This window comes from Camelina sativa, chromosome 19 (assembly GCF_000633955.1).
Source record: "Camelina sativa cultivar DH55 chromosome 19, Cs, whole genome shotgun sequence".
NCBI lineage: Eukaryota > Viridiplantae > Streptophyta > Magnoliopsida > Brassicales > Brassicaceae > Camelina > Camelina sativa.
The window spans coordinates 1,434,052-1,459,846 of NC_025703.1; the positions used below are offsets into that span (position 1 = coordinate 1,434,052).

General features: G+C 38.7%; 7 protein-coding genes across 14 annotated transcripts; 4 read left to right on the top strand and 3 right to left on the bottom strand.

The window, feature by feature from the left end:
* Window positions 130-3,499, bottom strand: LOC104764043 (apyrase 1). The gene is made up of 9 exons (XM_010487477.2): window positions 2,802-3,499; window positions 2,231-2,359; window positions 2,065-2,121; window positions 1,893-1,985; window positions 1,506-1,711; window positions 1,285-1,376; window positions 966-1,183; window positions 663-852; window positions 130-512 (listed from the first exon to the last, which is right to left on the bottom strand). Exons 1-9 carry the CDS (start codon window positions 3,117-3,119, stop codon window positions 400-402), a joined length of 1,416 nt encoding a protein of 471 aa, XP_010485779.1. The 5' UTR covers window positions 3,120-3,499; the 3' UTR covers window positions 130-399.
* LOC104764044 (aquaporin SIP1-1-like) lies at window positions 3,658-6,016 on the bottom strand. Its single transcript, XM_010487478.2, has 3 exons — window positions 5,626-6,016; window positions 4,586-4,858; window positions 3,658-4,080 (listed from the first exon to the last, which is right to left on the bottom strand). The coding sequence occupies exons 1-3, from the start codon at window positions 5,914-5,916 to the stop codon at window positions 3,922-3,924; spliced, it is 723 nt and encodes a 240-aa protein (XP_010485780.1). The 5' UTR covers window positions 5,917-6,016; the 3' UTR covers window positions 3,658-3,921.
* Window positions 7,305-8,039, top strand: LOC104767322 (agamous-like MADS-box protein AGL62). Its single transcript, XM_010491364.2, has one exon. It carries the CDS (start codon window positions 7,328-7,330, stop codon window positions 7,910-7,912), a length of 585 nt encoding a protein of 194 aa, XP_010489666.1. The 5' UTR covers window positions 7,305-7,327; the 3' UTR covers window positions 7,913-8,039.
* On the top strand, window positions 8,953-11,360 carry LOC104764045 (glyceraldehyde-3-phosphate dehydrogenase GAPC1, cytosolic). Its single transcript, XM_010487479.1, has 9 exons — window positions 8,953-9,097; window positions 9,213-9,242; window positions 9,340-9,440; window positions 9,787-9,902; window positions 9,989-10,088; window positions 10,204-10,350; window positions 10,438-10,498; window positions 10,592-10,832; window positions 10,928-11,360. Exons 1-9 carry the CDS (start codon window positions 9,094-9,096, stop codon window positions 11,142-11,144), a joined length of 1,017 nt encoding a protein of 338 aa, XP_010485781.1. The 5' UTR covers window positions 8,953-9,093; the 3' UTR covers window positions 11,145-11,360.
* On the top strand, window positions 12,442-17,650 carry LOC104764046 (pentatricopeptide repeat-containing protein At3g04130, mitochondrial-like). Of its 7 annotated transcripts, none has more exons than XM_019240736.1 (13): window positions 12,442-12,529; window positions 12,624-12,685; window positions 12,772-12,817; window positions 12,949-13,118; window positions 13,322-13,424; window positions 13,522-13,704; window positions 13,793-13,875; window positions 13,997-14,098; window positions 14,251-14,304; window positions 14,495-14,670; window positions 14,772-14,896; window positions 15,032-15,701; window positions 15,808-17,650. In XM_019240736.1, the coding sequence occupies exons 12-13, from the start codon at window positions 15,588-15,590 to the stop codon at window positions 17,359-17,361; spliced, it is 1,668 nt and encodes a 555-aa protein (XP_019096281.1). In that variant the 5' UTR covers window positions 12,442-12,529; window positions 12,624-12,685; window positions 12,772-12,817; window positions 12,949-13,118; window positions 13,322-13,424; window positions 13,522-13,704; window positions 13,793-13,875; window positions 13,997-14,098; window positions 14,251-14,304; window positions 14,495-14,670; window positions 14,772-14,896; window positions 15,032-15,587; the 3' UTR covers window positions 17,362-17,650. The 7 variants fall into 7 exon arrangements, with proteins under 7 accessions (XP_019096281.1, XP_019096280.1, XP_019096283.1 ...); XM_019240735.1 differs by having other exon boundaries at window positions 14,633-14,670; XM_019240738.1 differs by having other exon boundaries at window positions 13,793-13,892; window positions 13,997-14,304; window positions 14,633-14,670.
* LOC104764048 (E3 ubiquitin-protein ligase MIB2-like) lies at window positions 18,306-20,997 on the top strand. The gene is made up of 2 exons (XM_010487485.2): window positions 18,306-19,529; window positions 19,604-20,997. The coding sequence occupies exons 1-2, from the start codon at window positions 18,813-18,815 to the stop codon at window positions 20,855-20,857; spliced, it is 1,971 nt and encodes a 656-aa protein (XP_010485787.1). The 5' UTR covers window positions 18,306-18,812; the 3' UTR covers window positions 20,858-20,997.
* LOC104764049 (U11/U12 small nuclear ribonucleoprotein 48 kDa protein-like) lies at window positions 22,585-25,680 on the bottom strand. 2 transcript variants are annotated; one of them, XM_010487488.2, is made up of 5 exons: window positions 24,274-25,680; window positions 24,071-24,185; window positions 23,857-23,964; window positions 23,100-23,634; window positions 22,585-22,789 (listed from the first exon to the last, which is right to left on the bottom strand). In XM_010487488.2, the coding sequence occupies exons 1-4, from the start codon at window positions 25,641-25,643 to the stop codon at window positions 23,113-23,115; spliced, it is 2,115 nt and encodes a 704-aa protein (XP_010485790.1). In that variant the 5' UTR covers window positions 25,644-25,680; the 3' UTR covers window positions 22,585-22,789; window positions 23,100-23,112. The 2 variants fall into 2 exon arrangements, with proteins under 2 accessions (XP_010485790.1, XP_010485789.1); XM_010487487.2 differs by having other exon boundaries at window positions 22,585-23,007.

A 25,795-nucleotide genomic window follows, 5' to 3' on the forward strand; every position in this document is an offset into this window, starting at 1 on the left:
AATAAATCAATCAATCCAATCTCCAATTATTGTAGGTTTGAAATAAGACACAGATGGAAGATTCTTAATGGACAAACACTACAATCTCAAATTGGAAGATAAGTGTGTGTGCATAAAGAGTTGCAAAAATAAAAATAAACGCCTCAATAAGGAAAATATTTTATAAGCAAGAAACAGAGGACACGTAAGCTGTTTTAGATTACAAAATAAAAATTAGGTATATTAAGAATCGAAACTCTTTTCTCTAGATGATTATTGTAACAAAAATCGATAGTAAAGGAACTAATTAAGGATTATGATAATAACAAAATTTCGAGGTAGGAAAAATAGCTTGGGGGAGATTTTGGGAGAAATCAAAAGAATATGGGGGTTTTGTGCAAATACCCAAAATTGGCTTCCTCATGGTGAGGATACTGCTTCTATGGCGCTTCCTAGTGGCCAAGCAGCTTCCACGGCGTAATCTCCGTATTTCACCTTCTTCACTAACGTTATTGTCTGTGATGGCTTCAATCCTGTTTTGTGGAATAAATTATGGAATATCAAATACGTTTCAAGTAGGAGTTCTCAAATTGGTGATTTCTAACGTAATTTCACCATGGCTTCCAATGATAATGATACATCACTGAACTATCAGAATCCAACAACAGGAATGTGTAACTTACCGAATCCATCCACGAGAAGAGTGTATTGGTAAACAAGATCCAAGCACAAGTAAGGAAGATTATCTTCCTCCACATGTGGGAATTTCGATTTCCCTTCTTCCATTCTCATGTTACAAGCTTTGTTGGCCGCTTTCTCAAAGTCAAGTGGTCGAACCTCAGCCACAGGTTGCTTTGGGTCAACAAAACCAGCCTGTCATCATCGTTTATGTTATTTTCCATGATGGCTCAAAAACTAGTGGTCCAATAATATGATGTTATGCAAGTGCTTAAATAAAGTCAAATAAAAGACGATTAAAATATTACCTCTGCAGCTCGATCAAAGAAAAATGATGCAACAAACATTTTCTTTTGGCCACCACCGCCTCCACCATTCCATACTCCACCAAAAGTGCATTTCATGTGTGTACACAGTGAATCATTGACTTTGAGTGCGTTAATAGCTACTCGCCGGCATTCATCTAGACTTGCACCAGATGAAGAAGCGGTGGCTTTGAACCCTTTTCCTCCATATTTATAAGTACCTGAAATGAATCACTAAGTTTAAAGTGCAATCCGATATGTGCTAGAGCTACAACATATATCTCACATGTTTAATAGTTCTAGGGTTCTAGCTTTCACTTACCAGTGTAGCCGGTCACGATGCAGGGGTTGTTAGAGCCCTCAGAAACTTTCAAAATCTCAGCTCGGGCAGCAAGTAACCCGTAATGTAGGTAGCTACAAATAGCAAGACGATAAGATATTGCATTAAAGTTAAAGGATAAATCAAACGCAGGGTTATGCATAGCATGTCAAATAGAACAAAAGTAGATCAAATTAGTACACAAGAAATGACAGTTACCCAACCTATGAACATAGAGGAAATACTTCCGTCCCTTTAGATACATTTCTCTGACATAAGAATCCTCGCCTTCTAATGGTTTTGGTGCACTTGCAGCATCTTCCTCTGATATAGCATATGCCATTTGAACCGACCCCCCTCCAAGATCAACCACTCCAACTGTATCTGAGTACGGCTTTCCCAAAGTCCTTAGCAAGTAGTTAATTGTCACCTTAAGAATGAAAGTTTTGTTACGTTAAGATAAAACAAGAATCAAGGGTAAAAAGACTTGAGTGATCTATACGGACACACAACAAAATACAGGCACAAAAGTCTAACTGTACTACATAACAGAATGAAAAAACAAACTGGATATAACAATACATGAATTTTTGGAAAGACCTTCAACATACCCACTGATAAGACCCTTCCTGAGTTCCATCCAGAACAGTCACTGCATTTGCCTCAGTCTTAAGCCTGCTTCTATCTTTCAGGAGCTCCCTAACCTTAAAACAAAATTATATTTTAGTATAAAAGCTAGATAAGCAGGCACATGTTCTAAGAAATCATATACACAAAAATTACCGCTTGCAAAATGTTTTCAGAAGCTTTGTGACCCAAAGCCCTCAAACCTGCAGTTGCCTAGAAATGATGTAATGCAAAACAGTGAAACTGATTAACATACAAATTGAACGACGACATTGATTGATAGCTCTGATTGTATTTGTGTGAAAGGAAATCATTGCCATACCCCAACTCTGACAGGAGTCTTCGGACGCAACTCACGGGGAACGGAAGCTTCTGCTTTGTCAAGAAGAGATACCAAAGAGTTCGCTGATTGCCGAGGATCATTAGGATATGCACTCAAACCCGGTTTTAGCTGAAACAGAATAAAAGTTCAGACACAAAAAGAGTGAGATAAAATGACAACAAAGTGCATAAAACATTGCAGTACAATGAAACAATAAACAGAGGGAATCTAATCCCATTCCTTTTTAAGCTTCATATTTACAGGAGTGAAGAGGTTTTAAGCCAATTTTGGAACTGGAAGACCCAAGATATAAGTTTCACACTAGTTCATAATGTGATAAAAGTATAGAAACAGAGCCCAAGCAGGTTTCCAAAACCAACAACAGAAACTTAGCTAAGACTATTCTATCATTGATTACAAAGTAGAAATAGGAATCAAATATCACGAACAGCTTAAGATCAATCTAGCATTGCCAGCGAAAGGTCGTTCTTGTGCCATTATCCGAAAAAAGCGAAACTTAGGCATAATATCTCCAACATGCTAAACTATCAAAACGAAAGAAGAGCAATACCTGTAAGAAGAGCTCGAGCTCATTCTCCAAAGGAACGAGATCCAAATTCTGATCGAAACAATAAACATGCACACGGCTTCCAGAACTTCCAGCATCGAAAATCACAGCGTAATTTTTGGGGCCCCTCGAATTCGAACCTCCTTCGTGGCTTTTCATCGTGTACTCAATGACAGAGACGGACGTCGACGACCCCGGCATTAACAAAAGCACAAGAGCGATCAACACAATGGGAATCGAAATCACAAGTAGAACACCTCGATGCCGATGGATCTTATCGGCAAGAGATTCGTGCCGTCCGATCGCTCGCTTCGCCGTCATTTTCCCTCCGTCGATAGAGAGAAGACCTTGATGAGAGTCGGAAGTAGGAGAATGGTTACCGGACAATCCGGTGGCTAGTCCTGACTCCAATAGCTCAGAAGCGGAAGGGGAACGGTAACGGATCTTGTTTCCGGTGGCGGAGGACGCCGATGTCTTCAAGGACTGCGACGGATCCTTTAACGGATCCAGATCGGCGATTGATAGCAAGTTGCGGTTGCTTACCGGGTTGATGATCCTTTGCTTCGATTCAAATTCTGCCACACAGATCTGAATCGGAGAATTTGCGTGAACGACGATATGAACCAAAACAAAGACGTTACGTCGTTATATGATTTAAAGATTACGGAAGAGAAGACAATTGGGTAACATCCACGAAAAGCTGATTTTAAGTGTAAAGTTTAAGACAAAATGTTAAAATAGGTTAGGCGAATTAGAGAGCTAAATAAATTTATTTCGGTTTGAGAAAATAAACCGGAAATTGAAACCAAACCAAACAAATTAGAGGAATGAACCGAATAGAAGCAAACTAAACCAGAAATTGATAACAATAAAATCGATTCCAAACCGAAAGAGAGTCTGAATGATTTGATTTATGAACAAACAAGAGAAAAGGTTTACGTCCTTACAAAATCTATAAATTAAGCGAGTGAATCTAAACAATAACAAGGAGGAGACTTTGATTTTTATTTTTACTTTTCTTTTGTAGGCTCCTTATTTTAGAATGGACCAACTCTGTGAGTCTTTTCTACAGCCCAAACCGGTGAAGGACCTGACTGGTGGACTCTCACAATTGGGGTTTTCCTCAAGCTTTCTTTTGTTTCTTCTTCTGGGGTCGAGGTGGAGGGAAGATAGAACGGAAGAGCAATGCAGCAGATAATGCTCCTACGAAGGAACTAATCCAGTAGACGTAGATATGATCCCATGTGTTGTGGGAGCTGTACATGTATGCCCACCCAAATGCCTGCATTGCAAACACAACATGGTTATCGATCTTTGAGGATACAATATTCATAATCCTGGGTTTACGAGTGTTGGCACTAAACGAATGATGTCAATACGTGACACAACACAATAAGGTTGTTTCTGCAATATATCAGGTGACTCTTATGGGTCTATCTCTTCCTAATATAGAATATACGAAAGACAAGAAGAGACTAGTTTTAATCGAAGTAAAGTTTTCTGATCTGCAACACAGTAAAAAAAAATGGGGAGCAACTCAATTATGACACATGTTGATGATGCATACATAGCTCTATAATCATATCTGCGAGAGGTTGATGATAACACAGTGCAAGAAGAAGCACAGAAGTAAGCATTAACCAATTGTGACACAACCTTTGGTGGTTATTATATAGTAACTAACAGAATAAACAGACTTGTGAGTGGAAAAAACAGAGCATGTGACATGATGTGAACATGCATACGGGATGTATCAGGCAAAGCAATGAGATATAATGTATACTTACGATGGCAGGATTCATGGCTGGTCCAGTGTATTTAGACCCGGCGACAACAAATGTGATGGTTGCCAGAGCAAGCAAGAACGTCTTAGCGAGCATTCTCCGTGGACCCTTGAGGATAATTAGCAAAACCGCAAAGGTAATACCAAAACTTAAGATCGTTTCTGCAATAGCTCCAGTGTGCACATCAACCTGAAGGGAAGGTCCTGCAATCATATGCTTGTACTTCTCTGGTATAAACTCCATGATGGCCAATGCACCTCCTGCAGCACCAACTGCCTGGAACCACCAAAAAAAACATTTTACATTTGCTTTTCAAACATTTTTTTAGCAAAAGGATATCAAAATCAAGAATCAGTGAAAAGAAGGATCATTTTGTTCCAGCCAAAAGGAAATAAAGTCATTTTGCTCGATTTAACTCTGCAAAGAGTACAAGTTACTCCTTGCTAAATCAGGTTTACCAACTTTTACAATTAATAGTCTTTCCATCTCTTTATGTTATACACAGCAGGGAACACGCAAGAAGCTTCAGAAAAAGCTAAGGAACAAATAAAGGAAGATAAGGTTTTCTTTTCCTACTTTAATTAAGTGGTAAACACATAGATCAGCAAACAAACGTAAAAAGTTAGTAAAAGAATCTGATTCTCTCTGTGTTCTTCTTTACAAGAAAACTCAAACCTAACCTATATTAACAAGATCAAAGTGAGAATATACAAACAACAGAAGATCAGACTCATTGTACCAAAATGATAGGAAGAAATTGAGCAAGAAAAAGTCGAATTATACTTCAACCAAACTAAAATAGGGCTTACAAGTGGGGAAAAATCTCATGAAAAAGCATATACTATATAGATTTCATACAAAACAAGATTCTAATTCTCAGACAAAACACAAACCTATATACACATTTGAACGAAACTATCACAGATCACAGATATTTGACTAAATCAAGTAAACCCAAAACGTAAGAAGTAGAACAGGAAGTGATAAAAATTCATAATTTAGACTCAAAGCAAGAAATGATTTGGATCTTAGAATTTGTATACCTGAGCAGGTAATCTAATAGCCAAAGAGAAAAGAGTATCGCCGGGGATACCAGCGACATAAAAGGCAGCGCTTCCGGTAGGATTAAAGCTAGCACCGCCGAAGATAATAGTGAAGATCGAGACGTAAACGAAAATCATCAACGTCAAGATCACCAACGGAGCCCAAGCGATACCCTGCAAATCGCCGGCGGAGATAATCGCAGCCGTCTGAATTCCGAAGGTTGCGGAGAGGACAACCCAAGAGAAGGTCATCAACATATCACCAATCGCCGACTTCACCACACCCATCATCTTCGTGACAAATCTCTCTTGTCTGTTTTTGGGATCTGGTAGTGGTTATGTACTTCGCCTGTCTGCTTTTGGCTTTGTCACACCTATTTTCTCCTCTAATAGAAATTTTCTTTTATTTATATTTAATTGTTTATTTATCTAATGAAAACGAAGATGTCTTTTGAATGAGTAACTAACCGATGATGGTCTTATTACTCTTACTCATATAGTGATTACGAAAATTTTTCATAAAAGAATATATTTATTTCACCTATACGTGGTTTTAAATTCTAATCAAAGTGAGGGATTTTTTAAAAATGTTCAAATTAAGCATAAATTTTTCATCAGATTTGGTGGATTCTTATAAGTTTAACCTTTATATGAGAGATCGAAACCATTTTTAGATGTATTTCATGTTATATAATTTTAGAAATTTCAAAATTTTACATATTTTATGACATACTGGATATCAAACTGTAAATTCGCCATTTTACAACCACAAAATTTTAAATCCTGAATGTAATATGTTTTTGTGGACTTAAACATCTTATGACATATATATATGTTTATTTTTGCACAAGTGTTACGTTATATTATATCCCATCCTTCTCGAATTTTTTTTCTTCTACATAGTAGCTAGTGACTTCTGTTTATTTTTTTGTTTTGAAACTATGCTGATATATATGTTCCCTCTAAGGGTTAATCAAACTTGTTACCTAAAAATCAATAATTCTTCCGATCCATGAATGGTCATTTGGACGACTAGCCATTACACCAATTAGATAACCATGATATTGATATATACTAGTATTTAAAAAAGTGTTAGACGTTAATTAGGCGGTAATCCAACGCCTAACGCTTACTCGGAATTTAGAAAATTTTAGACGGTTTAGACGTTTACACTATAAACTATTATATATGATATTATATACATAATTATACAAAAATATGTATAAGAATAATAAAAATATTAAATCAAAAACAGAAAAATAAATAAAAACATTATTTCAGTTCATTTAAAATAACATATCAAACATTTATAATTATGTTTACAGAAGTAAACCTTAATTAAAAAATTTCAAATATACTAAAATAATAATACTACAATTTTAGGCGGTGCTATAGCGCCTAGCGCCTAGACGGAGTAGAGGCGGACGCCTAGAACGTGTTTTTGAATCCTGATATTTGTTGACTCATTAATTAAAGATGTGAAAGATTTTTGAATATGTTAAAGTGGTTGCCAAAATGTTTAGTCAAATTTCTTAATTAGTCAATATTTTCATTAGATTTACATTAAATGTTTATTAAGTTCATAACATATATGTATCTCTTTCTTTTCCTATAAATAGATTGTATCCAATGCCTGGTTTTATCATGACATAAAACTAAAACACCTACTAGAAATAAAACACTTCGGTTTCTGACGCAAAGAATGGGAAGAAAAACAAAGGGGAAGCAAAAGATCGAGATGAAGAAGGTTGACAACTATGGTGATAGGATGATTGCGTTCTCAAAACGCAAAGGCGGGATTTTCAAGAAATTGAACGAGCTCGTATCAATGTGTGACGTCGAAGTTGCTATCTTGGTTTTCTCTCAAGCCGGAAAGCCGTATACGTTCGCATTTCCGTCCATGACCGAAGTGGCTGCCCGGTTGAACCCATCGGGACAAGAACTTTTTGCCAAAGGCCATACGGGACCGCTAGTGGAAGCTTATAAGAAACAAAGGATCCATGACGGCCTAGTTAAAATGGAGGCACTTGAGAAGGAGCTTGCACTAGATCTAGACGAGCTGAAAGAGGTAAAGAAATCAAGTAAGGAAAAGAAGTTAGACAAAAAGTGGTGGAACATTCCTGAGGAAGGCTTGAGCATGAAGGAGATGCAGCGAAGGCACCAAGCGCTTTTCGACTTACATGATAACTTATGTGAAATGTTTTTCCCACTAATGGGGAAAGACGGTGGTAGTTCATCTTCTCGTAGTTTGGGATATGACCATTCTGGTGGTAGCGCATCTGATTAAACTAATAATTTAGCATGCATGGCTCTCTCGATTGAAAAAGATGGTGATGGTTCATTTGCTGGTTGTGCGGGACGTGGACAGTCTGGTGGTGCGTACGTGACTGCGTGTGTCATGATCATTTTTTTTCTATTGTTAATGGCTTAAAATAAAGGTTTAGTTCGATGATTATTGATATGTTTAAGAGATGAAAATATTCATCAACTTCTCTATATCTATTGGTCGTCGTTGTATTCTAAATGTTCTTTTAAATGCATTAAAATTATGTTTTTATTGGTGCTAAGAAGTTATATAAATGAACCATAACTTCGAAGCTTCTATAAGTAAAACAAGTCATAAGCTCTAGTATAGGACATATGTATAGCTTTCGATCGGGAGAGGGTTTCCTAAATTACAAGAACAACAATGTACAGTTGTAATTTTTGAAATGAATGTCACATACTCGCATGTATAATATTTAGGCCTTTAGATAATATACAGTACTTGATTTTATTTATTTGTTAGGTTTTGTTGGTTCTCTCGTATAATTAATACACAAAACAAAATATAGATATATTTTTTTTCTTATTTTGAAAATATTGGAAATCATATAAAACTTTCCAAATTTCTTAGTCCACTACACATCAATATTTTCTTATTTTTTATAAGGAAAGGTATCACAAGATAATTGACTTATATTTTCTCTTGGAATATATTATTTGGGCGTTACGTTCTAGAAAATTGGAAACCGTCTACTAAAATGGGCATCTCGTGAACTCGTGGCAGTCAAACAATGGCCGGCGCAAAGCAGCATGTCCAAAATACGCTGCGTTTCATGCCGAACCCGAACCATTCGAAGATTTAAAGAATATTCTAGATCAGCGCGTGAGATGCAGACGCCACGTCTCGCCTCAGGAATGACGACATTTGCCAAAACAATATGGATACAACTGTAAATAAGGCTAAGTGTCCATGGGTAATTCGGTCATTTAGTTAAGAAAAATATTGAATCAGATCTGACTTTTTTCCCAAGAAAAAATCTCAGCCACTAGATCTTTCTCAACCCCTTCTTCACGTTCTTCACTCTTTTAAATAGCCTCTTCACGGAGCCATCTCAGTCACCATCTCATCACACTGTAAAATCTCTCTTCCTCTTTGTGAATCTCATCTTCAACCTCTCTGTCTCTCGCGTTTTCGAATCAACGATGGGTGAGTCTATCTCTCTCTCTCTCTCTTTTCCTCAATCTCTTTGCTCGTCACTGTTATTTACGATGTTGTGTTTTCTGATCCGATCGTTTTTGGATTTTTTTTTTTTCCCTTGTAGCTGACAAGAAGATTAAGATCGGAATCAACGGTGAGTTTCGGATTGATTTTATATATTTGTTAGGTTTTGTTGGCTCTCTCGTATATCTAGATCTAGAATCTGACTCGTGGGTTTGTGTAATCGCTAGGATTCGGAAGAATCGGTCGTTTGGTCGCTAGGGTTGTTCTTCAGAGGGACGATGTTGAGCTCGTTGCCGTCAACGACCCCTTCATCACTACTGAGTACATGGTTAGTGTTTCTTCCTTGGTTTTAACGGTGTTTCGATCTTGGGCTGGTTAATATTATCTGTTAATTATAGGGTTTCAATGAGTCACTCAGATCTCCTTATTTCGTCGTCCTGATTTTGAAGATTAATCGTATATACATATATTCACGTTTATGCATGTGAGTTTGATGATTTGTTTAAGAGCTTAGATCCGAAGAGTTTTGTGTTCTCTTTTCATGTTGCTTGGATCATGTGTGAATCTAATGATTGCTTTAGTGTCCCGTTATCGTATTGATTGGCCTTGCTGTGATTACACTTAAATATGATTGAACGTTTTAATTGATTGCGCTCTGTTTTTGATTGCTGCAGACCTACATGTTCAAGTACGACAGTGTTCACGGCCAATGGAAGCACAATGAACTCAAGATCAAGGATGACAAGACCCTTCTCTTCGGTGAGAAGCCAGTCACTGTTTTCGGCATTAGGTACATATATGGTCCATTATCTGTCTTTATGCATATTTAATATCAGTTGGGAGTTTCAGTCTCATTAGTTTTTGGTATTTGTGAAGGAACCCTGAGGATATCCCATGGGCCGAGGCTGGAGCAGACTACGTTGTTGAGTCTACCGGTGTCTTCACTGACAAGGACAAGGCTGCTGCTCACTTGAAGGTTTGTCTTGTTTTGTTTGGTTATTTTGTGTGTTTGTATTGATAGAAATTGTTTCATTAGCTAGAATTTGCTTTACTGTTCATTAAACTAAACGAGTGACTTGTTGTTTGTTCAGGGTGGTGCCAAGAAGGTTGTCATCTCTGCCCCCAGCAAAGACGCTCCCATGTTTGTTGTTGGTGTCAATGAGCACGAATACAAGTCTGACCTTGACATTGTCTCCAACGCCAGCTGCACCACTAACTGCCTTGCTCCCCTTGCCAAGGTATATTATCTGATAGTGTAAAGATCAATTTGACTGTGTTTCAGACGTGAATAATTTTCGTTAACAATCTCTGGTTTCTTTGTGTAGGTTATCAACGACAGGTTTGGAATTGTTGAGGGTCTTATGACAACCGTCCACTCAATCACTGGTAAATTTCTCCATCTTCAATGAATTTTTTACAAACTTTTCGTACCTATATGTGAAAATATTGTGACCTAATGGATATGCTTTATTTCATCAGCTACCCAGAAGACCGTTGATGGTCCATCAATGAAGGACTGGAGAGGTGGAAGAGCTGCCTCATTCAACATTATTCCCAGCAGCACTGGAGCTGCCAAGGCTGTCGGAAAGGTGCTTCCAGCCCTTAACGGAAAGTTGACTGGAATGTCTTTCCGTGTTCCAACTGTTGATGTCTCAGTTGTTGACCTCACCGTCAGACTCGAGAAGGCTGCTACCTACGATGAAATCAAAAAGGCTATCAAGTAAGCGTTTGGGCACCATACAAATTCAATTCTCTTAAGATTCCAGTAGAGATCATCAAAGTAACTAACAAAGTGTTTTTACTACCGATATTTAGGGAGGAATCTGAAGGCAAGCTAAAGGGAATCCTTGGATACACCGAAGATGATGTTGTCTCAACTGACTTCGTTGGTGACAACAGGTCGAGCATCTTTGACGCCAAGGCCGGAATTGCATTGAGCGACAAGTTTGTGAAATTGGTGTCATGGTACGACAACGAATGGGGTTACAGTTCCCGTGTGGTCGATTTGATCGTCCACATGTCCAAGGCCTAAATCTAAGAAGCAGTTGTCGAATGATGGGGAGTGGAAAGTCATATGTTCATCCCTAGATTGGTCTGAATTTGTCGGTTTTTATAATAAAATTTCTTCGAACTAAAAACCTTGTTTTTTTTTGTGTGTTATGGTTTTTGCTATTCTCATTCATGTGAGATGATGGGAATTTGTAGACCGATGTTTTAATGAAGCCTTTTTCGTTTGCCTATTGTTTTATACTACTCTACCCACAGAAGCATAAGAAATTCGTTAAAAAGTTTCGCTCATATATAATGCATCTCAACCACGCAATAGTTTCATACACATTCTTTCATAAAACTCATATTCTTGGTTGAATACAATTATTAATCACATTGAATTGGTAAGTATTTTTTTTAAAATACAGGGATTTTTAAAAATAAGGACGGTATACTTTATGTCCCCAGAAAAACAGTTGTACTTTAAACTTTATTTAGGGTTTGCTTTTGGGCTTATATTAACTTGGAAAATTAAAGTTGTAGGGCTTTTGTTTAGATTAGCCCATGTGTGTTGGTTTTATTATATAAAATTTAATATTGGAAAAAGAAAATTTCCTTTTGCGCGACAAATAAGAGATAGGAATAGGAATTTCCTTTTCTTCTTTTTTCTCATCCGTTTATAAATAATACACTCTTCCCTGAGAGACTGATGAGACTGTGAAATCAAGTTATCATCAGAGAGACTCTTCACTAGGAGAAGAGAAAGAAAAAAAGCACAACTATGAGAAACAAAAGTTGCGACTTGCGAGAGAGAGAGAGAGAGAGATAGATTCGAGGAGGATGGCGACGAGAGAGAGAGAGAGAGAGAGCAGCCAGCAAACGTACCCCAACAAGTCATCGTGCTCGTTGATCGATTTATTTGACCTATCGATGACGGACTTGGCGATGAGTCGTACGTATTTTCTTTTTGTTTTATGTTTTTTGAGATTGATTTTGTTCGATGATGATGGATTTAATGTGATTATGGGTGAATTAGGGGTTGACGAGCCTTCTAACGCCTTCACCATCTGTGTTAAGTATAATTCCTTGATAGTTTTAATTATTTCGTTATTGCTATAAGAATTTGGTCTCAGAGTCAGTCTTCTAATATTTAACTCTCTGAATCTTTTGATGATTTCAGATATGGTGCGGGTGAGGATTGGGGGGGGGGGACCTTGTTGTTTCCATGGCGTAATTCTCTTTTATCTCTCTCTCATCTTATTATTGAATTTGTCTGATATTCTTTCTAGTGATTGATGGTTTCGTGTGGTGTTTGATTGTCTCATTGACTGCAGCGAAACTGAGTGTTACGAACACAGCTAGCTAGCTCTACCAAAATCCATGAATGAGACCCTGAGCAACGTCCAAGAAGAAGAAGAACCCCTCCAGGTTCTGTTTCAAATCATCCTTCACTCTTCTTTCAAGCTTTTATTTCAAACATCATATACTTTCTTTTTATTTTTAACCATTTTTGTTGTTGCAGGATAACCGAGAGCCGTGTTACGGACCTGTAGCTACAACACACGGTCAACACAACAAGGCCAGGTTCTGAATATATCATTCTTTGTGAGAATATTTGATAACCTCTGTCTCTTGTCTTTTAAGATTGATTCACTCTCTCATGATTTCAGATTTGGTGCAGGTGAGGACTCGGAGGATCTTGTTGTTTCCATGGCGGTATCTCTCTCTTCTTACTCCCTCTTTCATCTTATTATTTCATTTACCTCTCTATTCCTAGCTTGTGAGTTATTGATGCTTTTTTCTTTTTTTGTTGTTGTGTTGATTAATCATTGTCTCTCTTACTGCAGGGAAACGAGTGAGTGTTACTGGCTAGTGTTTAAGAAAAACATTGCTAGGTAGCACTATCAAACATATTCCGGAAAATGAAGCCATCAAAAAGCAAAAGCTAGATGATGAAAAATCAGGACAGGTGGGAGCCAAATAGTTACAAAATCATCCTGATTCACTCTGTAACTCAGTACGTGATTTAAACTCTTTTCTCCTCATCATTGATTTATGACCAAAGATGGAAATATCCAACTTCTTGCTCTTTAAGTAATCTATCTCAGAATCCTTTGCTTTTCTCTATTTTGGTCTGTATCAAGTTTAACTAACTTCAGACTAATCCCAGTGATTGACTGTTTTTTTAACTTTGTGTGTTGATTGCCTCACTAACTGCAGGGAAATATATCTAGCTACACCATTCTGATTCAGGAAAATCAAGCCTCAGGAAATAAAAACTTACTCCTACCGAAGCAAGCACAGAGATCAACAACAAAGCCAGGTTCTATATCATTCTTTGTGAGATTGTATTGTAGTTAATTAAGTGAGATCATGAGAGGCCGTTCTAATTCTTTTTTGTTTTCTTGTTCATTTAACAGTAATCTCCGGGATACAAACGTTGTGAGGTATAAAACAAGGAGAACATTCCTTTCCCAAACCATCACTGGTAGTTTTCTCATGGAGACAAGTTGATGAACATAGCTGCTCTCTCTACCAATCTGATTCACGAGTATCAAGCCAACCAAGGATGCAGAAATCAACAACAAGACCGCATATGCTAGGTATCTATATCATTATTTGTGAGATCTTACTGTAGTTAAGTGAGATGAGAAACCATTCTAATGTTTTTTTTTCTTGTTCATTCAACAGTAATCTCGGGGATGTTGACGTCGGAACAAATATAAAACAAGGAGAACATTCCTTGCCTAAACCACCACTGCAGGTTTCTCACGGTGAGAAATCAACACAAGTGCGCCAAATTGTTTCAAAATCAGATTGATCCACTCCAACTATGGTATTACGTTCCTCTTATAATTATTGTTTTCTTTGTGTATGTTGATTGCTGCATTGCAGGGAAACGAGTGTTGAAAACATAGCTAGCAATACCAAACTGAATATGGAAAGTCAAGCCAGAACCAGAAACCGCAACGCTGCTACTCCACTGGAAAAAACGAGGTCTTGCTCACACCCAAGTTTTAAGCTTGACATGTGAAAAAGCAGAGAACAAGAAGGCAATGCATCTAGTTTCACGGAGTTATATTTGTACTTCATAAATAGAAAACTAAACTAAACCAATGTGTTCTGTGATTTGATGCCGATCTCAACAGCTCCAGAATTGCCTGCATCACAAGGAAGTACACCACATCTGCTAGAATTTTCAGGTAAATGCTCTGTATCAGAAAGTCTCATCACTTTATAGCATACTTATAGCTTAATGAAACTGTTTAGTTAACCCTGCAAGGATCTCATTTCTTACCGTAAGTGTCTGTTGTCTTCTTTATTAACTCTACCACTTTATGTTCAAAATTGTTGCTCCATCTTTCTTGTTTTTAAAGCATGATACTTTTGCAGGTCTTTGATGAATACAATTACCAAACTAATGTCGGTAATTACAAAGGAATTAGTTTAGGATTAAGCCTTATGTTCATGAGTTTTCATGTTCTTAGTTTCAAAGTTGCAATTATTAAGTCTTTTGCTTCTCTATATCAGGTTGGGTTCTACGCGATGGATGGAAAGTCATTCTCCAGGTAAGCTCATCTTTATATGATATAGTCTAACACTTATAGCGGTACAATCTTGGTTTTTGACCGTAGATCGAATCTAAGAGGAATTAGGAATTCTATATCAGGCTTACAACTGGGAATCTCACAAACATGATTGGTGGAGAATTGAATGGAAAAGTTCCCGACATCGCAAAATCTGGGTTTGTTTCTGCATGGTTGCCACCACCATCTCAGTCTCTTGCACCAGAAGGTAAGAATAAATTGGTTTCCAAGAATTAATGAGCTTTTGTTTATATATGAGTTTTTGATCAAATAACCCATTACTGATCATCCATCACTATTGTTTCAATCATCATACTTCTTTTAACCATTCTTGTTACTGCAGGATAAAGGGCCGTTAGAACCAGTTTGATGCTGACTATGAATCTCACCATACATTTTTATCTCTGATCAAACAGCTGTTTGCAGTGGCCGAGCTAGGAATTCAATTCACGAGGGTCAAAATATAATTTAAGATGTCAATTGTGTTATTAATTTTTTTTATAGGGGTCAATTCTGCTATTTTATCAGGGTCAATTTGATTTTTTTCCTAAAAATTTAACTAAATTTAAAATTTCACCAGAGTCAATTGACCCACGTGCTTCTACCCTAGCTCCGCCCATGGCTGTTTCACAAGAGAGATTATGTAATAGAGAAAAGCTGTGAAACAGGAGAAGAAGCTTGACCGGAAATACCGATTTAGCGTTTTAAGTTTTGCCATAAAATTAGATTTTATGTTTGCCATAAAATTACGAAGCAATGTAAGTAGGCACAAGAAGCTTGTTAATAAATGGGTGGATTAGAAGATTTAAAGCTTGTCTCAATTACAACATAATTCATTAGAAACCAGAACCCAACCGGTGCTCAAACCAAAACGGTATTTGGGCTCTAAATGGGCCACCATGTCATGTTCTATGGACTCAAAAACCCTACTCTGCGATTTAGTCCTCGTCAAATCTCTCCGGCGAGACGGCCGTCGTCTTTCTCACATTTTTACCATTGCCTCCACCTCTCAGGTACGAGCTTTTGAGTTTTAACGTCTCAATTATGTTCGTTATATGTCACCGTTAAGATCCGAAATTCATTTATGGCGATAAAAATTGGATTTTTATGTGGTTGCAGTTGAAGAACCCTCGATTCTGGGTTTTAGGAATTCTCCTGATGTCTTGGCTTATTCAGAATCGCATTGGAAACACCTTCTTACGCCTTAAACCCTCGGTTTCTATGGCTCTTACCTCTACGTTCATCAAGAATCTCTCTACAGTTTCGGAGCAGACACTTGATGAATCTTCACAGTCTGAGGAGATATGGAATGTAATTGTAGGTAGAGCAGGTGATAGAGACAGTGAAGATGAGGTTTTTAATCGTCTATCAAACGATGAACTCTGTAACAGAATCAATCTCTCTGATGGTTTGGTTCATAAGCTGCTTCATAGGTTTAGAGATGACTGGAGATCTGCGCTTGGTGTTCTGAGATGGGCTGAGTCTTGTAAAGGGCACAAACATTCTAATGATTCTTATGATATGGCGGTGGATATTCTCGGCAAGGCGAAGAAATGGGATCGTATGAAGGAGTTTGTGGAGAGAATGAGAGGAGATAAGCTTGTTACTTTGAACACTGTTGCTAAGATCATGAGGAGATTTGCTGGTGCTGGGGAATGGGAAGAAGCAGTGGGAATATTTGATAAATTGGGTGAATTTGGATTGGAGAAGAACACAGAATCGATGAATCTGCTGCTCGATACGCTTTGCAAGGAGAAAAGAGTCGAGCAGGCTCGGGTAGTTTTGCTAGAGCTTAAGTCACACATTACACCAAATGCTCATACCTTTAATATCTTCATTCACGGTTGGTGTAAGGCAAATAGAGTCGAGGAAGCTCTTTGGACGATCCAAGAGATGAAAGGCCATGGTATTCAACCTTGTGTTATTAGCTATACGACGATTATAAGGTGTTATTGCCAGCAGTCTGAGTTTATAAAGGTCTATGAGATGCTCAGTGAAATGGAAGCTAATGGGTCTCCTCCGAATTCTATTACTTACACGACTATTCTGGCTTCTCTTAATGCACAGAAAGAGTTTGAGGAGGCATTACGGGTAGCTACAAGGATGAAAAGATCCGGTTGTAAACCTGATGTTCTTTTCTACAACTGTTTGATTCACACGCTTGCTAGAGCTGGTCGGTTAGAAGAAGCTGAGCGTGTTTTCAGAGTTGAGATGCCAGAGCTTGGTGTTTCCATGAATACATCTACCTATAACTCCATGATCGCTATGTACTGCCATCACGATGAGGAACACAAGGCGGTTGAGCTTCTCAAGGAAATGGAGAGTTCCAAGCTTTGTGATCCGGATGTTCATACGTATCACCCGTTGCTGAGATCTTGTTTTAAGAGAGGAGATGTAGTTGAGGTTGGAAAATTATTGAAAGAAATGGTGACTAAACATCACCTCAGCCTCGATGAATCGACTTATACTTTTCTTATACAGAGGTTATGCAGAGCCAATATATGTGAGTGGGCGTATTGTCTATTCGAGGAGATGATTAGCCAAGATATCACGCCGAGGCACCGGACTTGTTTGCTGCTCTTGGAAGAGGTCAAGAAGAAGAATATGCATGAGTCCGCTGAGAGAATCGAACACATCATGAAGACTGTGAAACTCACTGCCCCTGTAAAGTGAGATTTTTACTATGGCTGGACCTGTAATTTCTTGCGGCATCTTACCTGCTTATTGCGGTATGGTTAAGAGAGAAGGTAGACAATTTGTGGTACTGTTGAATAGGGGGAGATTGTAGATTGTGAAAATTTGGGCACTTCAGGCTTTAGAAAGAAGACAAGACCAGATCATGCGTAAAAATGTTCCTTGTGTTCTCCATTCAACCACATTGTAGTGTAGATTTATAAGTACATTGGTCATTGGTAAGAGAAAACTTCTATTTCAAATACAAGAATTGTTAAGGTTTGCAACTCTGGAGTCGATTGATTCTGACACAATCTTGAAAGTAAAGAGGTTGGTTCGGCAAGCTGTGTTTGTTGTCTGCTCTGACTCAAATCTTTTGAAGGGTCTCTTAATTGAGACGTCTGAAGATCCAGTCTTACAAGATTTATACACATGAGAAATAAGGAAAAACACTTTCTTTAATATATAAAGCATTGAGTTTAGGGAACAGATACATGTGCGTTTGGATGCGTCCACACAACACACCGACAGAAAGGTAGATCCATATTACTAACCCCAAAAAGCCCAAACAAAACAAAGAAATTATCTTTTTAGGATTTTTTTGTTTTCTAATTGAGTAGTCTTCTTCAACCACGTAATGATGGTTAAGCTTTAACTACGAATCATTATGCATGTTTTAGTGAATTATTGAGTAGATATTATTAAGGGCCCTCAAGTGGTTAGCTAGCTGCCACAAGGGGGGCGCTTTTTATTTGGTCTACATCTATCAAATTGCAGATTTATTGAGCACAGAGTACAAAACCTACTATGATTAAATAATACCTCCACGGCTCCACGTCTGGTTTCAACAAAACGAGCGACGCGTCTAATTAGATGAAACATCCATTCAATTATTACTTTTGAACTTTACTGAAATATACAACCATAACAAGATCCTGCTACGTATTTCTCTCGAAAAATCAAAACAAAAATTCTTGCTGCAGAATAATATTCTTTACACATTCTTCTTTTTTTCTCGAAAATTAAACTTTTTAATCTGTTAGAGATCATAAAAAGAGATTAACAAATGATAAAATAACGTCAGATATGGTCCACTCACGGGGAATGAAGGAATCTTGTATATCTTCGATGCTCCCAAAATTACTATTTTTATACTTTTTCTGGTAACACATAATCACAAGTTCCGTCCGTCTCCGCCACAACAACACGATCTTCAAGACTTCTCGTTTTTTTTATTGTCTTCTACTTCATCACCTTGTGTTCGTCGTAAAACAAATATATCTCCATTGATTTCAAAACCATTCATATTCTTCTTTGTATTCTACTTCCTCTGTTTTCTCTTTATTTATTTCCCTCATCACATATGCTCTGTTTTTTTTAAAATCTTTGAGAGTCTTTAATTTTGGTTTAACAAAAACCGAGTAAAACCCGGTTTGAAATCTAAACCGGAAATGCCACCGCCGATATTTCCTCTCCGGTGGGAAAGCACCGGAGACCAGTGGTGGTACGCTTCACCGATCGATTGCGCCGCCGCGAACGGTCTATACGACGTCGTCATCGAGCTTCTTCACCAAGACACAAACCTCCTCGTTAAACTCACTTCCCTCCGCCGTATCCGCCGCCTCGAAACCGTCTGGGACGACGGAGACGGTAACAACTGCCACGTGGCTCTTAACCGCTCCCGAGTCGCTAGAAGACTAATAGAAGAGTGCGAAATCGGAAACGGAGATAACTCTCTCATCAGAGCTGGCTACGGCGGGTGGCTGCTTTACACCGCCGCTTCCGCCGGAGATTTAGAATTCGTGAAGAAGCTTCTAGAGAGAGATCCACTTCTCGTGTTCGGTGAAGGAGAATACGGCGTCACTGATATCCTCTACGCGGCCGCACGAGGTCGAAACGACGACGTGTTTCGTCTCGTCCTTGACTTCGCTTTGTTGCCGGCTGATATCGCCGGCGTCGAAGAAATCAACGGTGAAAAGTTAACTGAGAAACAGTTAATAGTAAAAGAGGAGATGGTAAAAAGAGGAGTCCACAGTGCCGCGAGAGGCGGACACGTGACAATTCTCGATGAACTCTTACTCTCTGGCAAATACGACGACGTTTCAAAACTCAGAGATGCGTTTGGTTCTACTCTGTTACACTCTGCTTCTAGCAGAGCTCAAATCGAAGTAAGAAACTACACAAATCAAATCATTTTATTTACATTAATTAATGCATATATAATTTATGGATAGTAATGCAGGTGGTGAAGTATCTTGTGTCGAAGTATGATTCGATCATGGAGGTTCAAGATAGCCATGGAAACACAGCGTTACATATAGCTGCTTACAAGGGTCATTTAGATGTAGTGGAGGTTCTTATTAACGAATCTCCACCGTTGATATCTGTTGTTAACGGAGATGGTGACACGTTTCTTCACACGGTCGTCTCTGGTTTTGCTGCGTCCGGGTTTAAACGGTTGGACCGGCAGATGGAGCTTTTGAAGAAGTTAGTCTCAGGAGAAACCGTTGACTTTTCTGAGATCGTCAACGTTAGAAATTGTAACGGAAGAACTGTGGTTCATCTAGCTGTGATGGATAATCTTAACGCCGTTAGACCTGACGTCGTTGAGAGTCTGTTGAGAATCCCTGGCGTTGATCTTAACGTCGTTGATTCGTACGGGATGACTGCCGTTGATTTGCTTAAACGGCAAACGCCGAAAACGCTGGTTTCTGAGTTGTTGATCAAACGGCTTGTTTCCGCTGGTGGGAGATCAAACTGCGGTGAGAGCGTTTCGCGGTTTAGAGAAGAGCGTTATGGATTCTGCGGTAGTCCAGGAACTTCGTTTGAGATATCTGATTCTGAGATTTTTCTATTCACGGCGGCGAGAACGGATCACACCGCTGAATTAAGAAGTCCAGACAGAGAGAGTTTTGATGGGATCAGTGAGTGTTCGACTGAAATCTCCACGCATTCGAAACGCAAACGCCGCGGTGGTGGAGGAACAGGAGCGCGTCTTAAGCTTCTTTTACGGTGGGCGAAGAAGGAAGAGTCGGAGGAGAATCGTCGTTTCTCAGGAGATAACAACAACAACCGTCGTGTTCCTCTCAGAGAGATGTATTCGCCGTCGGGTTGTAACAGAGGAGGAAGAGCGTTTCCGATGAGAACAGAGAGTGGTGATCTCCCGAGTTTGGCAGTGAGATTGAAATTTACTCAAGGGTTGATGAAAGGTGTCGTGGTTCAGGAATCTCCTAGGTTCGTGTTCTCTCCTCCGGCGGTTTCTGATTACTCTGGAGCTCCGTCGTCGGCTTGCTCGTCGCCGTTTCAGACGGTTTCTTCGGAATTAGGGAGAAGAACACCAGCGATGAAGAAAAAGGGATCTTTTATGGACAGATACTTGTGTTTTGGGGGTAAAGGATTAGCCTTTGATGGTTCTTCTGAGTTGAATAATGGCTCCTCTGGTCATCGTCTCCGTCCACGGAGTTTCAAACGAGCCATCTCTTTGGTTTCTTCTTGAAATCACATAGTTTTCTTTTGTCACACGTAATCTTTACCCTTTAACTCAAGGGGTTACATTTAAATTCATATAATTGTAAGAAAAGTGAAATAAAAATAGATTTTTGGTTTTTATAAAAGGAAAATTGAAGTTTGAAAGTATTATTTTCGTTTTTTTTTTAATTGGGATAATTAGTAATTTATATACATCTCCATATTGGAATTGGATTAGGAGTTTTTTTTTTTTTTTAATCATATTACAAATTTCCTTTTCTCTATTTCCTATCCTATCTATATGTTGAGACCAAACTCTAGTTCATGTGTAATTAGGAGTTACTCCTTTTTAAAAACTTCAAAACCGAGCTCCATATAAACTTCAAAACCCTAGTTTCTCTCTATCATTCTTCGTGTGTCTAGTTCAATCGAACACACGAAGACGCTCCGTTTGAACTGGGGTTTGTGCTTTTCTCTGTCGAGTTTTTATCATGTTTGTAAGAATGGTTACAGAAACCAAACTGCGGATAAACGTTTGCTCTGAAGCCAATCGATCGAGGAAGAAGCGTGGAGCTGAAGAGGTAGAAGAAGAGGTAGAAGAAGAGGCTGATCAGGCGAAGAAGAAGCAAAAGATGGATCGCGATAGCGAGTTGTCCTTGCATGGCCTGTGTCTAGAGGTACTAAAATCGACGAGAGACGAATGGTATGGTTGGCGTTTTGAGGAGCTCGTCATTGAAAAACCTGATTATTTCTCTGTTATATCAAAACCAATGGATTTCGTCACAATCAAGTCCAAACTCGCCAAGAATCTCTACGTGAATATTGCTGAAGAGTTTCCCAAAGATGTTCAATTAGTCTTTGCGAATGCGATTCGTTATTATCCTCCTGAGAATCCGGTTCACAAGAACGCTACGAAGCTTAAGAAGTTTTTTGAGTTAAGGTGGGAATCGGTAAAGAAGAAGATAGCTTGTGGGAGAGTTAACTTGAACCAAAAGGTTTCTCTTTCGATAAATCCAGTGAAAGAGCAGAGCAAAGAGGATAAGCCTGAGAGAAAATTCGAATTCGATCAAGGTTTAATGCCCTTATCTCCTACGAAGGCTCTTCGTGCGGCAACAATCAAGATTCGATTTGCAGATACTATCGGGAAAGCCAAATATAGAAAGCTTATTGACGAGAGTGGTGGTAACAAAGCTGATGTGATGATGAGAATGCAGAAAGAAAAGCAACGTTTAGAAAAAAGGGAACGTGAAGTGAAAGCTAGAATCGAAGGTGAGCCTAGAGCCGCCAGGTTGAAAGTGCTATGCAAGGAACGGCTTGCATTAGAGGAGTTGGAAGAAGAAGCCAAATTCAATATTGTAGATAACTTGAAAACTATGAAGGAGATGGTGAAACTCTGTGGTGGATCCTATCTGGCAAGAAGAACTCGGAGGATTGAAAAGCTTGGTCTGTTTTTAAGAATTGAGGATTATTGGCCGGAACTGGAAGAGATTAAGGAGGAAGGAGAAATCTAGTAGAGTCTCCTACATAAACGTCTCGTGTAATTACTTATGGCCAACCTTTCATTCAGCATTTGAGGAATCCTTAGCCAATTGCAGTGCTAGTTCCTTAAGTTGCAAGTTTCTCTTCAGCTGACACAAGCTGTTATATTATTGGTTTATTTTTGTTTCGTAACAGTGTTTTGTTTTGGTTTTCTGGATTTTAAGTAAAACTATATGATTATGACAGGAATTAGAGAAGTTTGAGGCAAAACTGAAATAGGAACAAAAGCAAAATCAGTACGGATTACATCACTAAAACTAGTGCTCTGTCATCTACATCCATTTCCTAAAGTAACAACAGAGACTTAAAAACATAGGAGTATCTCACAATTACGATCACTTGTGGAGTTCACCATTTCTTCCCAGCAATCTCATGGCTCACGGCGTGTTCATAGCAAGAACATACTTGAATTAACTTCAATCTGTCACAACCAGAGAAGAAAAAAGAAACTGAAATATATATACATAAATGGTAACTACAGTGAAACTACAAATCCAAGAGAGCTGGAAATTGAGTATCACCAAGTGAGATAAAGACAGATAACATTCAGATGCATCAAACAAGGTAAGAATTTGGTTAGGATACAAAAGAGGATACGGATTCACACATAATTGCTCTGATGCTCCAGGTAAACTTTTACTGCAAGATCATCGGGATATAGCACCCATTTTAAAGTCAGACCAGCCCACACGGTGATAAGGAGATAGAGAGGTGGTTCTAAATTGACTTACCTTCTTTTTAATTTCACTCCCTTTCTGTTGGATTATATCTATCTTCAAACGAATTTTGATTCCTAGGTTCCCGACTGCGGCGGTCACAAGGATCATCCCTTTTGGTCCTGTAATCTGATGAACTCTTCTCACGAGATGATCTGTGGCTTCGATGATAAGACTTCTTTTCAAGGCTATGTCGTTTGGTCCTTGTGAATTCATCATCTCTTCGATCACTTTGCTTATATGATCTGTGACTCTTCTGTCTCTGCGAAATACTTGAATCATACTCCTCATGCCGGTTTACTTTATCTGTATTGTTTCTACTATCCTTTGAATATTCAGTATCTGCATGTTTCTCTCCTTTCCATTGCTTATAGACTCTTGATGATGCATCTGTTAATGTTGATGGTGCAGTATTGTATCCAACGTCACTTTCTTTCTCATCGTTGCCTATAGAAGACGGGGATTGTAATGGCATTCCTTTCTCAAAACTTCCAATCCCTCCTGCTAGCTTAATTTCTTCTGTATATTCTTCTATTATATCACGTAACACCTACAAACAAAAGATAGAGAAAAATCAGTGAAAGAAGCAGATAATGTAAGTTTATTGCTAACTGAACTATGATCATAATGAAAGTATGATGTTAGAAAGGGCCAGTTTTCTCAATCCGACACTTTTTCTATCCAAATATTCACTGATCATTTTGCATCAAAACATTCACAACACAAGAAACTGTGATTATGAATAGGCATTGAAAAGGAAACCGCTTCTTACCTGTTGAGGCGTTCGTTTCACCTTCTTACCACGGTATGACATTCTCCTACGCTTGTAATCTCTCTCTTCAGCTAAAAGCTCTTCTCTTGTCTTCCTTCTATTCATATCCTACACCATTATAAACAATATATATATAGTTCAGTTCCTTCAATATAAGTTCCCTACAGTAATATTTGTTTCTTTCATGTTATATAACAGTTAGTTTAGTATTAACCTGATTTGATGAGCGTTGTCTCGGAAGACCATCATGATCAATAATAGGCTGGTAGCTAGAACGTCTTTTCCGTTCTTCCTCAGCTTTAGCTGTCATAACACCAAGCTCGGCCAACCTACAAATTGACAGAGAGACATCATGAGCAATCAAACTCAGATCCAAACATGATATGATTAATAGCCTTTGAAAGATTTCAAACCTACCGCTGATATCTTGTTAGTGGCTGGGCATATCGTATCGCCCTTATTTTCCCTTCAAGCATGGATCTTTCATACAATGCTGCAACAGCTGCTGCAACACGGGACACAGATATCACCTGAGCACTGTCCAAAGTTTTGCCTCCTTCCCCACCTGAACTACTCTCGAACGGCTTCTCCATCTTCTCATCCTTATTACTCAACCTTGCATCATCCAAATCCTCGACAACTCCAGAGGATTTAGGTGTGGTTCTTTCAGACCGAAACAACATTATTTGAGAAGCAGATTCTACTATGCACTGTTTAAACATATCCAGAGCAAAAAACTTGCCATTTCCTTCTCCATACAAGACAGCAAGTTGAGAAGCTAACCAAGAAAACACTCGAACCAAGACTGGACACTCAAATACTCTACTTTTGCAGCTCATAATCTTCTGCACACCAACAGCATTAACATCAGACTCCAACATAAATCCACAAGCTTCTTTCACAACCGGTTTCAAACACAACCGAAAGAGCAAGAATATATGATCTCTCATGTAAGTATCAATTATTACACCAAATCTTGTAGAATTAACCAGAATCCATGAGCTCAACTCGCTCGTTTCAATCACTTTCAAACCCAGAACAGCAGAAAGAACACTATAGGAATACGAATTTGGGTAATCCCTCCACTGATCAATCTCACTCTTTATTGCACAGAGATCAGACGGTAGTATCCCTAACATACTATTTTCCTCCTTCTCATCAAGAACTACCAAATCGCTACATTGCACAGATAGAACATTAGGAAGTGTTAAAGTTCGCTTTTTTACATCGAGCTCGGAGAAGTTCACAGCTCCAGGACAATCTTTGTAGAAGAAACTAGTTCCAAAATCAGCTAACTCATCATCTAAGGAGACACAGAGCTCACCATCATCGTTGTTCATCTGTACTTCACAGGGTAACTCGAGTTTGTTCCGGTAACTACTAAAAGATCCAAGAAGGTGAGTGAGGTCAAGAGGATTTGGGCAACGAAGTGAATGGAGAAAGAGAGCTTCTGGTGGCATTAAGTGATTTGAATCAAAAGGGCAACGAACGAAACCGCCATTCCCGTCCTTCTGGAGACGATGAGAGTAGTCTAAAGCTACATTTTGAGAGAGAGAATCTAGGGTTCTTTGACATTCCGACAGCAGAGACTGTAAAGAGGAGATAGTACCGGAGAGCTCGCGAATCGGCGGCGGAGATGGAGCGATGGGGTGAGTGTTAAGGTTTTGAAGAGGAGGTGGAGGAGGAGGTCGAAAGAAGAAATTAGGATTAGGGTTTGGAGGAGGATAATGGTGGAAGAAGTTTGGATTAGGGTTTTGATAGTGCGGAAACGACGGTGGTCGATCCATGAGTTCCGACGACGGCGAACTTCACTGAAAACGCTGTGAATTGAATTGTGTGATTCGAAAAAAGACGTTTCCTATATAAAGCCCATTTAACGAGGCCCATTAATTTCCTTATACGGTCCATATCCATATTTTATTTTTCTTTATGTAGATTA

Coding starts and splice junctions, on each gene's coding strand:
- LOC104764043 (XM_010487477.2), bottom strand. CDS start 3,119: ATGACGGCGAAGCGAGCGATCGGACGGCACGAATCTCTTGCCGATAAG. Junction 2,360..2,801: donor AGCTCGAGCTCTTCTTACAG/GTATTGCTCTTC, acceptor ATTCTGTTTCAG/CTAAAACCGGGTTTGAGTGC. Junction 853..965: donor TCTTTGATCGAGCTGCAGAG/GTAATATTTTAA, acceptor CGATGATGACAG/GCTGGTTTTGTTGACCCAAA.
- LOC104764044 (XM_010487478.2), bottom strand. CDS start 5,916: ATGATGGGTGTGGTGAAGTCGGCGATTGGTGATATGTTGATGACCTTC. Junction 4,859..5,625: donor CTATTAGATTACCTGCTCAG/GTATACAAATTC, acceptor TGGTGGTTCCAG/GCAGTTGGTGCTGCAGGAGG. Junction 4,081..4,585: donor CAGCCATGAATCCTGCCATC/GTAAGTATACAT, acceptor TTTGCAATGCAG/GCATTTGGGTGGGCATACAT.
- LOC104767322 (XM_010491364.2), top strand. CDS start 7,328: ATGGGAAGAAAAACAAAGGGGAAGCAAAAGATCGAGATGAAGAAGGTT.
- LOC104764045 (XM_010487479.1), top strand. Junction 9,243..9,339: donor GATTAAGATCGGAATCAACG/GTGAGTTTCGGA, acceptor TGTAATCGCTAG/GATTCGGAAGAATCGGTCGT. Junction 9,903..9,988: donor GTCACTGTTTTCGGCATTAG/GTACATATATGG, acceptor GTATTTGTGAAG/GAACCCTGAGGATATCCCAT.
- LOC104764046 (XM_019240738.1), top strand. CDS start 15,588: ATGTCATGTTCTATGGACTCAAAAACCCTACTCTGCGATTTAGTCCTC. Junction 15,702..15,807: donor CCATTGCCTCCACCTCTCAG/GTACGAGCTTTT, acceptor ATGTGGTTGCAG/TTGAAGAACCCTCGATTCTG.
- LOC104764048 (XM_010487485.2), top strand. CDS start 18,813: ATGCCACCGCCGATATTTCCTCTCCGGTGGGAAAGCACCGGAGACCAG. Junction 19,530..19,603: donor CTAGCAGAGCTCAAATCGAA/GTAAGAAACTAC, acceptor ATAGTAATGCAG/GTGGTGAAGTATCTTGTGTC.
- LOC104764049 (XM_010487488.2), bottom strand. CDS start 25,643: ATGGATCGACCACCGTCGTTTCCGCACTATCAAAACCCTAATCCAAAC. Junction 24,186..24,273: donor CCACTAACAAGATATCAGCG/GTAGGTTTGAAA, acceptor GTCAATTTGTAG/GTTGGCCGAGCTTGGTGTTA. Junction 23,635..23,856: donor TGAAACGAACGCCTCAACAG/GTAAGAAGCGGT, acceptor TTTTGTTTGTAG/GTGTTACGTGATATAATAGA.